Genomic DNA, 14,095 nt, shown 5'->3' on the forward strand with positions numbered 1-14,095 from the left:
ATCATTTTAATTTTTTTTAAAGTTTTTGTATGGGACTGAAGTGGGATTATTTTAGGGTGTGGAAAAGGGAAATGTAGGATATTGGTACAAGCTGTTTTTAATAATAACTTCAATTTAAAATATTACTTTATAGTTTTTTTTGCATATATGAGCATAACACTGGAAAATATAATTTCCATAGGAAAACTTGTTTTTGTATATTTCAGCTGGCTCAACTATGATCTTTAACATATTCTCCTGAATTACACAAGTGCAAATCTGATGAACTTTTCTACAGAGTTACTCTAGATTTATTTGAGGTAACACAGCAGAATTCTGCCCTTTGGAGTTTGATCTTTTTTTAAGTTGTACAGTTTTCATTTAATTGAACCAATAAACTGTCCACTAGCCAGTTATCTTTCTTATTTAGCTCTCTTTATTTATTTTTTATTTTCAATTAACTGATAATTACACTTAAGCTTATGTGTGCTAAATCTTAATGTCTCTAAGGATGATGTCCTGGAAATAGGCCTTGCTGTAAATCAGACACTGTCTGTTGCATAACATACAACTGGGCTGTGTCTGCTGAGAACAGTGTTGCACTCCTCTTGACTTGTTTGATTTCATGCTCTATTGGCACAAGATTCACAACAAGGTATGAAGGCTTGTCTAAGCACAAAAAATGGCACCGGATTAACAAAAGGTAGGATGTTAAACCAATGCAGCTTTGTAATGTGGGCACTCATGTTGGTTTAAATCCGGCTTACTCTGGTTTAGCTCACAGCTATAATTTATATAATACTTTTAGTTAGTCAATTTATAGAATACTTTAGTTAGTTAAACCAGTGCAAATGTGTGTGTAGATCAGGCTTTAGACTACATTATATCTTTCCCCCCACAACTTGATGAGTGAAACACACAACGTTTCATACTTGTTCATATATTTTTTTGTTTTCGCTATGCTGAGTGATTACCAAGAGCAAAGACTTGGTTATGTACTCACTAGGCTTTGAAGCCAATGCTGCAGTTGTTCCACGCACTGGAACAGTGCAAGTTGTGTATGTGATGTGACAGCAGAATCAGGCTCTTTGTACCATATTCTTCTATATCCATGGTGCTGTCCTCATAAAGCCCTTTGTAGCTGTTGAGGCACTGGTATATATTGACTAAAAATAGGTAGTTCCATTTGGAGAAAATCAACCCTATTATAAAATCTTTAGTGAAGTTCATTAAACTTTAGTTTAAACTTTAGGGCACCTAAATTCTCTGCAGACATTCTGACAACATTTCCATCCCACCTGGAAACAGGTACCAAATGTCTTAGAAGAGAGACAGCTGGCACAAATTTTTGAGCCCAGATTTTAAGTGTGAATTATTTCAGGGAACACCAGATAAGCTTCTGAACCTTTGGATGCTTTTGTAAACCAAATCTCTGAAGCTTTTCAGGCACAGCCATTGCTGACCATTACTAGTGATGAGCAAACATCAAGTGCCTGTCTACACCGTACATTTGTCTACACCAGAGGAGTGTAAATTCTAGTGTACATTAACATGTCACACACTAAGTAGCCCGTGTGGAATCTGCTGGTGCACACTAAAAGTTCCCAAGTGCATGTTAATATGATATTGTTTGAAACAGGACTACATTACTGCGCACTAGGGAATTTTAGTGCAGGCCGGCAGGGTTCACATGAGCTAGTTAGTGTGCGACATGCTAGCGCGCACTAGAATTTACACCCCTCTGGTGCAGACAAATGCACCTTGTAGACGTGCCCTTAATTTGGGTTGGTTCAAATAACCAACCCAGACCTTGGATACCTACCTGAAGCTTATTGAACATATCTGAACTTTCCGAGTCTGCAAAACTGGGCTAGCACTGTAACCATATCAGGTTCTCTGATGAGATTTCTGGCACTTTGGCTTCCAGCTGGAAATCTCCAGTGAAGAAACTCCCATGGTTATTTTGGCACTTACAGTTCCACACATCATGACTGTGATCATAAAACAAATGTATTTGATACCTTTCCTGGACCCCAAATCAGGGGGTTTTTAAAAACATGTTTAATTCTAGAAATAAGAGGAGGAGTTCTTGTTTACATAAGTTGTGGGCAAGCCAGCTTTTATCCCCATATGGCAAAACTTCAGGTTAGTGTAACAGGTAGTTTCACAGAAGGAGGCCTGAGGTCTGCATTCAAAAATGTGTGCATGATTGCAGTTCACGTGATTGTCCTTGAAAATGGCTATTTAGACAGGCGCCTGCTCAGTTTTTGCATACATAATTTTTCTCACTTACAGCACACACAAATGTAGGCATTCTTTTAAAATTAATCCCAAAGGCTTAATTGTACCCTTGCATGTAGCTTTGTAAATCCTGATTTCAGTAGGGTTGCCTTAGTGATAACTGAGGCCAAAAATGGGCCCAAAATAAATAAACAACCAAGAAGAAACTTAGCTCAAGTCCAAAATAGTTATGGAGCGATTGATTCCATTCATAGCTTTCCTGAATGAAACAGGTGCTATCAGGACTTTCTCTGGAGATTTTTCTCTTGCTTCTTTTACCTTTTCTATTTGTCTGTCTCTCTGCAGAGGTTGTGGAACAGCTGGGACTTATGGAGATGAGGCTGAGAGCGCTTTGGCTGAAGCCCTGTTGCTGCTGACTTAGATGCAGATTGCTTGCCTGGCTTGAAATTCACCTCTTTGCCCAGGACCAGCACAAGATTTGTGGACCACTTAGGTACCTGGGGCTTCAATTGGATTTGCATACTGCACACATCTTATGCTGATCCTTGAATTACACCAAGGAGAGAAAATTATAAATCCCAGAGGAAATCACGGCTCTGGGGGGGTATATTCTCCATCAGCAGAACACAACTTGAGAAGTTAGTAGTTTTTTGTTACTAGCTTACCCAAGGCTTTGTGCAGGGTTTGATACACAAATTCAACTGAGTTTAATGGGAGCTGGGAGCTAAAATTCCTGCAACTCTAAAAATATTAGGGTATGTGTGGCTTTTTTTGCACAACAGAAGCTGTTTCTGGAAGCTTGTGTTTATCACTGTCTCTGAGAAGTGCAGATCAGGAGCACTGAGCTGTTCACCAGGCTGAAATTCTGCACAGAATTTTTCTGATTGCATTTTACTTGGGGCAAGAGCAAAGCCAAAAACCAGTGAAAATATTTGTATTCTGGATTCAATTGCTAAATCCAAGTGGGAAACCATTCAGGGGAAAAAAAGATGTAATGAGCTCAGAACAAATGTAATACGCTTAAGTGCTTAATTTTTTTTCTCTTGAAAACATCTCTAATTAAACTCTCCCTAGCCTCCTGGGCTTTGGAGGACTTTTGAACAGCAACAGAAGAAAGATCTTCCTTGCTAGATTTATGTAAAATTTCTTGCAGTTCTATGTGCAAAAGCTTCAAGAAATATTATGGCATGTGACAGTCTAGCCTGTGGTTCTTACTTTCTGTGAAAATACTGCCAATGTTAATATTTAGTATTCTACATTTTTTTCCTGCTCAATATAATTCACTTGTTCCTGAGCTACAACCTCCCAGTTCTGATGTGGAAGGGATTTGCTCAAATATATCTTACTCGTGTTTATTGGGAATCATTAAATTGACCAAGGATGGATGATGTGTGAGATTGGGGATATTATTTTTATTACAATATCACCTAGAGGCCCCAGTTGAAATTAGGCCCTCCGTTGTGATAGGCACTATACGAGTATAAATTGAGAGAGAGTCTCTGCCTTAAAGAGATTACCATCTAAATAGACAAACAGGCAAAGAATAGGAGAAAAACAATCCTAATTTTACTGATTGGGAAGTGAGGCACAGAGAGATTAAGTGACTTGCCCAAAATCAGAGTAAGCCTGTGACAGGTCTGGAATTGCAAACACATCTTCTAAATCCTAATCCAGTGCTTTAACCACAAGGCCAGACTACCTTAGATTCCAGCTCTACAGTCTGTACCTGTTGGACACTGGGAGACACCAGTGTTAGAATAAACTAGTTTGTTTATTCTATGAGGTAAGTAGAAGTGAGCTTTTGGGAAGACAAAATTTGCTTCCCATGAAAGCACAGAGCCCTCCTCTGTCAGAAAGCCATTTGCCAGGAGTATATGAGAACACAGTACTGATGCTGAGTCTCTCATGTAGCTCTTGTACATGGTAAGGTGCAGGTCAGGCCCTTGAATCACATGTGGACTGACTACAGAGTTTCCTTCCCGGGGATACACCAGAGATGTGTTCACTATAAGATCCTTCAATGCAGTGACAGGTTTCAGAGTAGCAGCCATATTAGTCTGTATCCGCAAAAAGAACAGGAGTACTTGTGGCACCTTAGAGACTAGCGAATTTATTAGAGCATAAGCTTTCGTGGGCTACAGCCCACTTCATCGGATGCACAGAACTTACTTATAGTAAGATATCACTACAAAAGTTTTTTTCTCCTGATGATAATAGCTAATCTTAACTAATTAGCCTCTCACAGTTTGTATGGTAACTTCCAACTTATCTGTATGTATGCGTGTTTTTTATATATATATATATTACTAAATGTTCCATTCTATGCATCCGATGAAGTGGGCTGTAGTCCACGAAAGCTTATGCTCTAATAAATTTGTTAGTCTCTGAGGTGCCACAAGTCCTCCTGTTCTTTTTTCAATGCAGTGCTTATTCTAGCTATTACTAGCTCAGATAAGGTATGTTACACATGACACCACCTAATGGCTGAATGGTAGAATACAGTTTAGCATCCCATTACAGGGTCAGATACAATACTCTTTATGCAAAGTTTTCATACTCTCTAAGCCTATGTCTATACTTAAAATGCTACAGCAGCACAATGGTAGCACTACAGCTGTAGCAGTTTTCCTGTCACTGTATTTAATCCACCCCCCCCGCGAGGCAATAGCTTGGCAACAGAAGAATTCGTCCGTCAACCTAGCACTGAATGCATTGGGAGTTAGGTCTGCATAGCTACCTCTCTCTGGGCTGCTGGGGGGGCCTCAAAGAGAAGAGATTTGCACTCCAATCTGAGGTTTGACTTGAAAATAGATTAGTGACTTAAGTAGCCGCTCTAGGGCAACACAATTGCAATCAGCACTGGGGCTTGATCTAAGGCCTAGTGAAGCCAGTGCAATTCAATGGGATTTGGATCAGGCCCTGAGTGACCTGAGGGTAAGTGCCCTTTCTCTCAGATAGGGTCTCCAGGTGTCCAGTTTTCGACCGGAACGCCCGGTTGAAAAGGGACCCTTGTGGCTCTGATCAGCACTGCTGACCAGACCGTTAAAAGTACGGTCAGCAGGGCTAAGGCAGGCTCCTTGCCTGCCGTGGCTCCACACGGCTCCTGGAAGCAGCGGCATGTCCCCCCTCCTTCACCCCAAACCCCTCATCCTTGGCCCCACCCCAGAGCCCTTCCTGCACCCCAAACCCCTCATCCCTGGCCCCACCCTGGAGTCTGCACCCCCAGCCGGAGCCCTCACCCCCTTCCACACCCCAATCCCATGAGCCAGTCCAGTGAAAATGAGCGAGTGAGTGAGGGTGGGGAGAGCAAGCGACAGAGGGAGGGGGGATGGAGTGAGCAGCGGCGGGGCTTTGGAGAAGGGGAGGGGCCTCAGAGAGGGGGCAGGGCAAGGGTGTTTGGTTTTGTGCAAGTAGAAAGTTGGCAACCCTACTCTCAGAGTGTGGATAAAATACACAATCCTGTGTAAAGGAGGAGAAATAACTGTGCGATGTGGTGATTTGATTTACTAAAATCTCACTCTGGCTTGCATGGTGCTCAAATAGTGTGGAAGCAGAACAGAGTTTCTTAGATCTTGCACTATATAATTCTCTAAATAGTTCATTCTGATGTCCTCACATAAGCAGACTAGGTACTAATTCCGCTCATAGATATGCATTTTTCTTGTCTCTGTTGCAGGGAAAGAGAGTGGCTATTTTTCCTTACAAAGTAGCTTTCATTTACAGAAGCAGCGAGAAAGGAAAAACAGAACTTTAATTCAGTTAAAATCATTGCTGCTTAATTACTCTGATGTAAATTAATTTTGTAATTGGGACAATCATTTCATTACCTGGATTTGGTTTTCCAGTGTGATATTGTGTTGAGTTGAAAAACCTGCAATAAGAAACATTAAGCATCACTAAAACCTAATGTTCACATTTTGTAGGCTGAGATTATGTAGCAACACAGCCTATGAAGTTGTGTACTACCATAAGCAATCTGCAAAATAGATAGGGCCAGATCCTCAGCTGGTGTAACTAGACATAGCTTCATTGACTTCAGTTGTGCTATGCCAATTTCACCAGTAGAGGATTTGGCCCTAAGGCACTTTCCAACCCAAAGTCATTCACACAATAGTCACTAAACATTTTGCTGACTTCATGTTCTGCGGCTCTGGGAGACTGCCTTGCCATCCTGTAATACAAAGCTTGCTCTGCTAGTTGCTCATCCTTTATGAACCATTTGGAGAAAACAGGTTTCAGAGTAGCAGCCGTGTTAGTCTGTATCCGCAAAAAGAAAAGGAGTACTTGTGGCACCTTAGAGACTAACAAATGTATTTGAGCATAAGCTTTCGTGAGCTACAGCTCACTTTATCGGATTTTGTTTTGTTTTGTTTTGTTTTTCCACTGCATGCATCCGATGAAGTGAGCTGTAGGTCACGAAAACTTATGCTCAAATACATTTGTTAGTCTCTAAGGTGCCACAAATACTCCTTTTCTTTTTTTGGAGAAGACAGCAACTCACTTACATCAATGGACAAGTTTACATGTTGCCTGGAGACATTTGCTTTTCACACGCTCAGGCAAGTTTAGCAAAACACTGATTACCCATTAATAATATCTCAGTGGAACTGAGCAGGCCTTCTTAGTCTTACCTGCAATTCCAAAGAATTAATTTCAGGAAGGAACCGTGGTGGGGTTTTTTGTTTTTTGTATTTTTAAGGTTTTGCTATATATTTTAAAAGTCCAAGCAAACAGAAACAGTCAAACAAGCAGAGCTAGAAAACCTAACCTATTTTTTACAGTTAATTTTACAGTTAATTTTTTTTACAGTTAACATTTTTACAGTTAACATTGTTCAAAATGCAGCATAAACAGAAAAGTAAATAGATACTTACTCTTGGATTATCGGTATAAGTTGTGTGCCAAGATCCTCACAATAAAACCATCTTTCAAACAGGACATTAGTTGATTCTCCAACATAATATCTGACAAAGTAACAACATTAGTAAATCATTCCTTTGCATAATGGTTATTTTTTAAAAAAAATAGCATCTTTAGAGTTAATGCAATGAGCTACATTTTATTAATAAGGATAGTGCATTAGAGGGACAGTGTTCTCTAGTGGCTAGCATGGAGAGTCAGGACTCTTCGGTCCTATTTTCAGCTCTAACACAGTCTTGCGGAGCAACCTTGGATAAGTCACCGAGAGTGTGCTCCACAAAGGGACTTAGGTGTTGCAGCACTGAGTGTCATGGTGGCTAACTTCTAAGCACCTAAAAAAAAAACAAAAAAAAACAAAAACCAACCACAAGAACAACACTGGGATCCACAAAGCAGTTACGTCTCTGGCTTCCCTATACAGTGAACGGTGAGAGATAGGCACCTGAGCAAGCAATCCACAAAAAGCCAACATGCTAGATGGGAAGCTGTCTAAGCTAGCCACTGGGAGATGCTGAGGAGATGGGTGTGTGTTAAGCCCTGCCCCTCTCACAGAGATAGGCACCTCCTGGTAGCCTGGATTTAAGTGTCTATCTGTGCCTAGTGATCCATGAATGGGAAACTGTCCTGGAGTCAGGCTGCTTAGGTTCTTTGGGTGTTTCTTGTGGAAATGAGTGAGGCTGCCATATTGAAGGCCCCTGTTTGAAGAGAATTAAGTTAACGCAAACTAGGAACCTTTCAGTTCACACCCACAGCAGCCACATGGGGGAGTTACAGAGCACCACTTTGGTGTACATTGCTGTTCACACCCCTGTAGTCCGAGCTGTGAGGCAGGGTAGACAAACCCTTTATTGATAGTGCTGTGCCTAATAATCTTAACAGGGATTTAGAAATAGCCTGGGGGGTTGGCCACTTTGAATTTCTAGCTTTGCTTGAATGTTTTTCTTTGCCTGGACACTTTTAATTTATATAAAAATAATATATAATATGTGAAAAATTCAGTGTTACGATTAAACTTAATTCCAGTGCAGCCTCAAAAGTGGGATATGGTGCCTGGGAATATCAGAATAGTGAAAGTGAGATCCATGTTAGATGCATCAAATACTGGACTGTAAGTTCCTACTCTTGATTTCTGTCATTGGTTGGCAGCGACAATGACCACTTTCTTATCATTAAGGTTTTGCTGATTACCCATACAGGCATTAAACATGCAATCTGCATTATTTGTTAGAGTAGCTATTTACTTAAAAGTGTACTTGAATACAATTTAGTTTGCCAATTGCAAACAAGATGTTGTTTTTTAATTCCTTTAATTTCTCCACAGGTTATGAAAGCAAGAATATATCGGTCCATGAATCAACAACTCTACATGAGCTTCTTAGAAACCATATGCCCCCTCTGGCCCAACTTGATTATCATACACATTGTAAGGAGAGTGATCACTTTAGATAAGCTATTACCAGCAGGAGAGCGGGGTGGGGGGAGGTATTTTTTCATGCTTTGTGTGTATAAAAAGATCTTCTACACTTTCCACAGTATGCATCCGATGAAGTGAGCTGTAGCTCACGAAAGCTTATGCTCAAATAAATTGGTTAGTCTCTAAGGTTCCATAAGTACTCCTTTTCTTTTTGCGAATACAGACTAACACGGCTGCGACTCTGAAACCTCTCTAACATTTACAGACTACATCTGGGAAGCAGCCGTTTTAACCAGGAAAGGTGATTCTATTTAATGTTGGTGAACAACTTCAGTTTTAAACTACAAATATACAAGGTTTCCTCAAGTATTAGTCTATTGTGTTTCCAGTTCAATGTATCTTTGGTTTCTGGAAATAAACCAAGTGACATTTTTTATAAATGCAGATGACTCTGAGCTGTTTTGAAAGGAACATACAGTGCTGTAGCTGAACAGTGTTTCAAGTATATTGGGTGTGCCTGGAACTCAGAATCGATTCAGGTGACTTTCTGAAAGGTGCTATTCTCAGTTCTTTTTTCATTCTCTAGACTTCCCAGTTGAACAAATTTATTCCTCTGGCTCAGCATATCTACTATAGGGAGTTCTTTTGGCTACTGTGACATGCCCCAATAGAAAGATCACAGCTGTTCAATGTCATGTTTTCCTGAATGTAGCTAATGAAAAAACTGGTAACTCTGTTACTGCTATTGTTTAAGCCTTCTGTAAATCACATGAATAGCCAAAAACTCAGCTTGGTCAGTCTTCAGGGGCGGCAGGTTTGTGTAATTTTTGGTGGTGCCCAAGTCGTAATGTCCCACCCCCCCCCTCAAACACACACCCGCCTAAGGCTCTGGGAGGGAGTTTGGGTGCAGGCTCTGGGCTGGGGCAGGAGGTTGGGGTGTGTGGGGGGTGAGGGGTACAGTGCTTACCACGGGCAGCTCTTGTAAGTGACCCGCACCCCCCTCTGGCAGCAGCTCCTAGGTTGGGGGCCTGGGGGGCTCCCTGCGCCGCTGTCCGCAGGCACCGCCCCCGCAGCTCCCATTGGCCACAGTTCCAATGGCAGAATCTGTGCTGGGGCAGGGGCAGCACGCGGAGACACCCCCCCACAGGGGCTGAGGGACATGCTGGCCGCTTCCTAGAGTGGCGCGCCGTGCGGAGTGAGGGCGGGCAGGAAGCTGCTTTAGCACCGCTGCGCTGCCGGTGGGGGCGGTGCAGGCCCCCGAGCCCTTGTAAATCACCCCGGGGGCCAGAAAATGCTCCGGGGGAGGCACACAGGGGCAGCAGGCGGGGCCAGGGAAGAGACCCAGCCCCGAACATTGGTGGAGCCGGGCCCCATGCTCTGAATATTCTTGGAGCACAGCACCATGGGCCCATACAACTCGCCGCCCGTCAGTCTTATACAGACAGTAACAGCAATCCCCTCCTAAATTGGCCCAAGTCACTGCTGTGACTTGCATTGTTAAACACTTAACAAATTCAGCAGAGCTAAAGACCAAAGCTTGATCCTGTTCCCAGTGAAGTCAACGGTAAAATTCCTATTGATTTCAATGGGAGCGTGAGCAACACTGAAAAACACAGAGCCATTCTGAGCCACCGTTGATTTAGAGATTTTTGTCTAGTAGTTAGAGGTGTAGACATACGTTCTGTTCCTGACTCTGCCGCTCAGAAATTGTGTAAATTTGGCCAAGTCTCCGCTATCTCTCTATCTTTTGGTTTTTAAATGAAATTAACGATACAGTGTGCCAATAATCTTGTAAACCTTGCTTGTTTCATGGTTTTAAAGTATTCTGAGATCCTTAGACGAAAGTTAATATGTAAGTGCAAACATATGACAGATTTGTATAAAACATTTCAATGAGGAACACATTAGCTAACCCATTTTCTAAATTGTGTGTGTAATAAATACATGAAATTTCCATTTATAATTTACCAGGAAAGAAATAGAATACAATATTGTAGTGAAACAATAACTGATTCTCATATTTGAAGTTTAACAGATTAGCTCTATGTCCAAAGTAGAAAACTACATTTCACCTGAGTCCATCTGTTTCTGTGTTTAGCCTTTTCCTCTCGATCACGAGTCCCACAGTATTTGCATACCTCTGAGGAGAATGTGGTATCCTGGCAGGTAGGAGAAACATCTGCCCAGACAAAGATATTGGAAACAATAAATATAACAGTGTCATGTAGGTTTCTTTTCTTTTTTGCAGGCCTTTGTTCACCCTCCCACTTTTCCTCTATTCCTGTTGATATGATGTTTCTTGGCAACTGAGCGCACGTTTATACCAGCAGCAAAACAGATGCTGTTGCTAGCTTTCTCAGGCTGGTGTCTTGTTAATGACAAGCTTTCATTCAGCAGCGGGCACTGCCTTCTCAGATATTGAGCTGCTCTCTTGCCAGCTGTATCATTCATGGCTGTTAGACAATCAAAATGAAGAACCTACCTGAGATTTAGAAAGTTACTATATTTTCTGAGCAGTGGTAAGTAAAATTAAAGGAAAGCTTGTTGTTAGCACAACAGGATTCCTAAATTAGTCCTCCATGACTATTTCTCCAACATGACAAGTGCTTGTCATTGACTGACAGGGCATGTGGTTCTCTCCAGACCCAACTGACTAATAGGACGTACTTGATCTGAGAGAAAGAAGACAAACTGTGTGTGGGTCTGTGACTGCAGTTTGGAAATAAACTTGTTTTCCAGCAGCTACCTGCCTAAGTAGGCTAGTACTATGGTTAAACCCGGAGACTTTGTAAATAAATGAACAAGGATTTGCCCCAATGTCCTTGGACAAAATGTTCCCTCCTCCACACTATTTGCAGTGTTGTGTCTGGCTGCCATTTTATATCCCAGTTGTTGCTGCTTTTCACTGAAATTTTATGTGCAATGTATAGTTTGTGTAGTGGTTTGGTACCTTTTAGAATGGAATTTATTATATTGAATTCAAAATATTATTAATCATGACCTGATCATTATTTTATGGAATGCAGTGGAAGGATGATTTGAAATAATTGTTATGAGAGTCATTTAACACATGCAATAATGACAAGAACAAACCCCAGTTTACCTCCCCTTCTCTGATGTGGATATCTCTGTGGTTTCCATTTTCAATTATCTTCAAGCACATGTCTCCTTCCACTTGGTAAAATAACTGATATGTAGAAAAAAAGACATTAAGGCATGTGAGTTTACTAACAAGGCTCTCTCCTGCAATCCTTTGATCCCTAAGTCCTTAAGGATGTCTTGACAAGGGGGCGGGGCTTGAGAACAGAGGTTTAAAAAGTCAGGGAGAACAGAGGTTTAAAAAGCCAGCTCCTAAGCAACCAGAGGAGGTAGCAATCAGGGGAATTTTGTGAGAGAGTGTAGATAGGGAGCATGAGAGCCAGAAACACCTAACAAATATACTCCAAACTTAGACCAAAAGCTCACCCCCCTGCCCCCAAACAACGAACAAACAAATAATCCCCACCTTCAAAGAGTACCAATATTGCAGGCAGAATTCCATCAGCAGGGTGGGGGGGCTACCCGCTTTATTGCACTGAATGCAGCATGTATGAGTACCTGCTTTGTGGAGGGGAGGGATATGTGTGCATTTGATGCAAGCAACTCATGCCCCTCAGGGTCTCAGTACAGTCTCCGGAGGACGGAGTGGCTGAACTAGAAGAGCTAAGGGAGGCACAGAGATATATAGCTGAGACAAAGTAGAGCGGTCCCATTCTGAGTCTTGACCAGCTGTGTGCTGTGGAGGAGGATGAAAGTCTTGGGGAAGGAGACATCAAGCTGGAGAGGAAGGAAACGATCCCATAGTTGGGACCCTCCTCCCAGATGATGTCATGGTATCCTCTTGCACAGACCCCAGTTATTAGGAAGAGACAGGTAATAGTAATGAGGGATTGGATTATTAGAAATATAGATAGTTGGGTTTGTGATGAGTAGGAGAACCACATGGTGAACTGCCTGCCAGGTGCGTAGGTTATGCATCTAGATAGACCAGTGGTCACCAACCTGTCGATCCTGGAGACTCTCCCCGCTGATTGCAATCTCCAGCCACAGCAGCGCAGCAGGGGCCTGACTCTAAGGCAGGCTCCCTGCCTGCCGCGGCCCCATGCCACTCCCAGAAGCAGCCAGCATGCCCGCAGCGGACCCGCCGGGGAGGAGGGGCAAGAGTCTCCACACCCTGCTCCTGCCTGCAAGCACCACCCCCACAGCTCCCAGGAACAGGAGCAGTACCTGCAGAGAGGGGCAGCATGCGGAGCCACGTGCCTCCCCCAGGGGCCACAGAGACATGTTGGCCCCTTCTGGGAGCAGCATGGCCACATGGTGCACTACTGGCTGGCAGGGTGAGGGGGTGGCCTGGCTCGTGATGGGGAGGAGGTGCCGATGTGCCTGAGTGGGGCCAAGCCCCACTGCACTGCTGACTGGGAGCCGACCGAGTTAAGTGCCCCCCTCCTGGAGCCAGCACCCCAAATTTCCTCCTGCCCCAGCCCTGCCCCCCCTCCCGGAGCCAGCACCCCATATCCCCTCCTGCACCCCAACCCCCTGCCCCAGCCCTGCCCCCCCAGAGCCAGCACCCCATGCCCCTTCCTGCACCCCAACCCCCTGCCCCAGTCCTGACCCCCCTCCCAGAGCTTGCACCCCCTCACTCCTTCCTGCACCTCAACCCCCTGTCCCAGGTTCAGCCCAGTGCCTCCTCCCACATTCCAACCCCCTGCCCCAGCCCAGTGAAAGTAAGTGATGGGGGGCGAGAGCGAGCGACGGGTGGGGGGGATGGAGTGAGTGAGGCGGGGCCTCAGGGAAGGGGTGGGGTAGATCCTGGGTTGCCCTTAAATTCAAAAAGTGATCTTGGGCATAAAAAAAGGTTGGAGACCACTGAGATAGACTTACATGTAGTGCTGGGGAGGAGCCGGTGGTTGTGGTACATGTAGGTACCAGTGGCATAGAGAAAGGTAGGAGAGAAATCCTGGAGGCCAAATTTAGGCTGCTAGGCAAGAGATTAAAGTTCAGGACCTCCATGGTAGCATTCTCTGAAATGCTTCCAGTTCCAAGTAAAAGGCCAGTTAGACAGGACAGGCAGAACTGCAGGATCTCAATGCATGGATGAGATAATGGTGTTTGGAGGAGGAATTTTGATTACTAGGAATTGGGAAAGTTTTGGGAAAGGAGGAGCCTATATAGAAAGGATGGGCTCCACCTAAATCAAAATGGAACCAGGTTGCTGGCATGTCAAATTAAAATAGTTGTAGGGGGATTTTTAAACTAAGGGTTGTGGGAAAGCTGACAGGTGCAGAGGAGCACGTGGTTTGGACAGAGACATCCTTTGGGGGAAAATTTATTAATGGGGATACTCTATATCCCAGGGAAGGGGAAAGGACAGAATTTGATAAAAGACAGGTAGGTACTGAAAGGAAACAGTCAAACAAAAAAGAGTCCCATTCAATTACACCACGTGAAGGCAGATAACCCAATTTTGACAAATTTTATAAGTGCTAAAACGGGTGAACTTGA

General features: G+C 43.4%; 1 protein-coding gene across 3 annotated transcripts in view; it reads right to left on the minus strand.

Annotated features, from left to right (window-relative positions):
- The window catches only part of HAAO (3-hydroxyanthranilate 3,4-dioxygenase), a 68,579-nt gene that overhangs the window by 21,189 nt on the left and 33,295 nt on the right, over nucleotides 1-14,095 (minus strand). For 2 of the 3 annotated variants that reach the window (XM_073335297.2, XM_073335295.2), the window contains exons 3-6: nucleotides 11,658-11,741; nucleotides 10,627-10,733; nucleotides 7,095-7,184; nucleotides 6,048-6,091 (exon numbers count right to left, since the gene is read on the minus strand). In XM_073335297.2, coding sequence (XP_073191398.2) covers nucleotides 6,048-6,091; nucleotides 7,095-7,184; nucleotides 10,627-10,733; nucleotides 11,658-11,741 — 325 coding nt within the window. The remainder of the gene's footprint in view (nucleotides 1-6,047; nucleotides 6,092-7,094; nucleotides 7,185-10,626; nucleotides 10,734-11,657; nucleotides 11,742-14,095) is intronic. The other variant, XM_073335296.2, reaches the window with a different exon arrangement.

This window comes from Lepidochelys kempii, chromosome 3 (genome assembly GCF_965140285.1).
Source record: "Lepidochelys kempii isolate rLepKem1 chromosome 3, rLepKem1.hap1, whole genome shotgun sequence".
NCBI classification, from domain to species: domain Eukaryota; kingdom Metazoa; phylum Chordata; order Testudines; family Cheloniidae; genus Lepidochelys; species Lepidochelys kempii.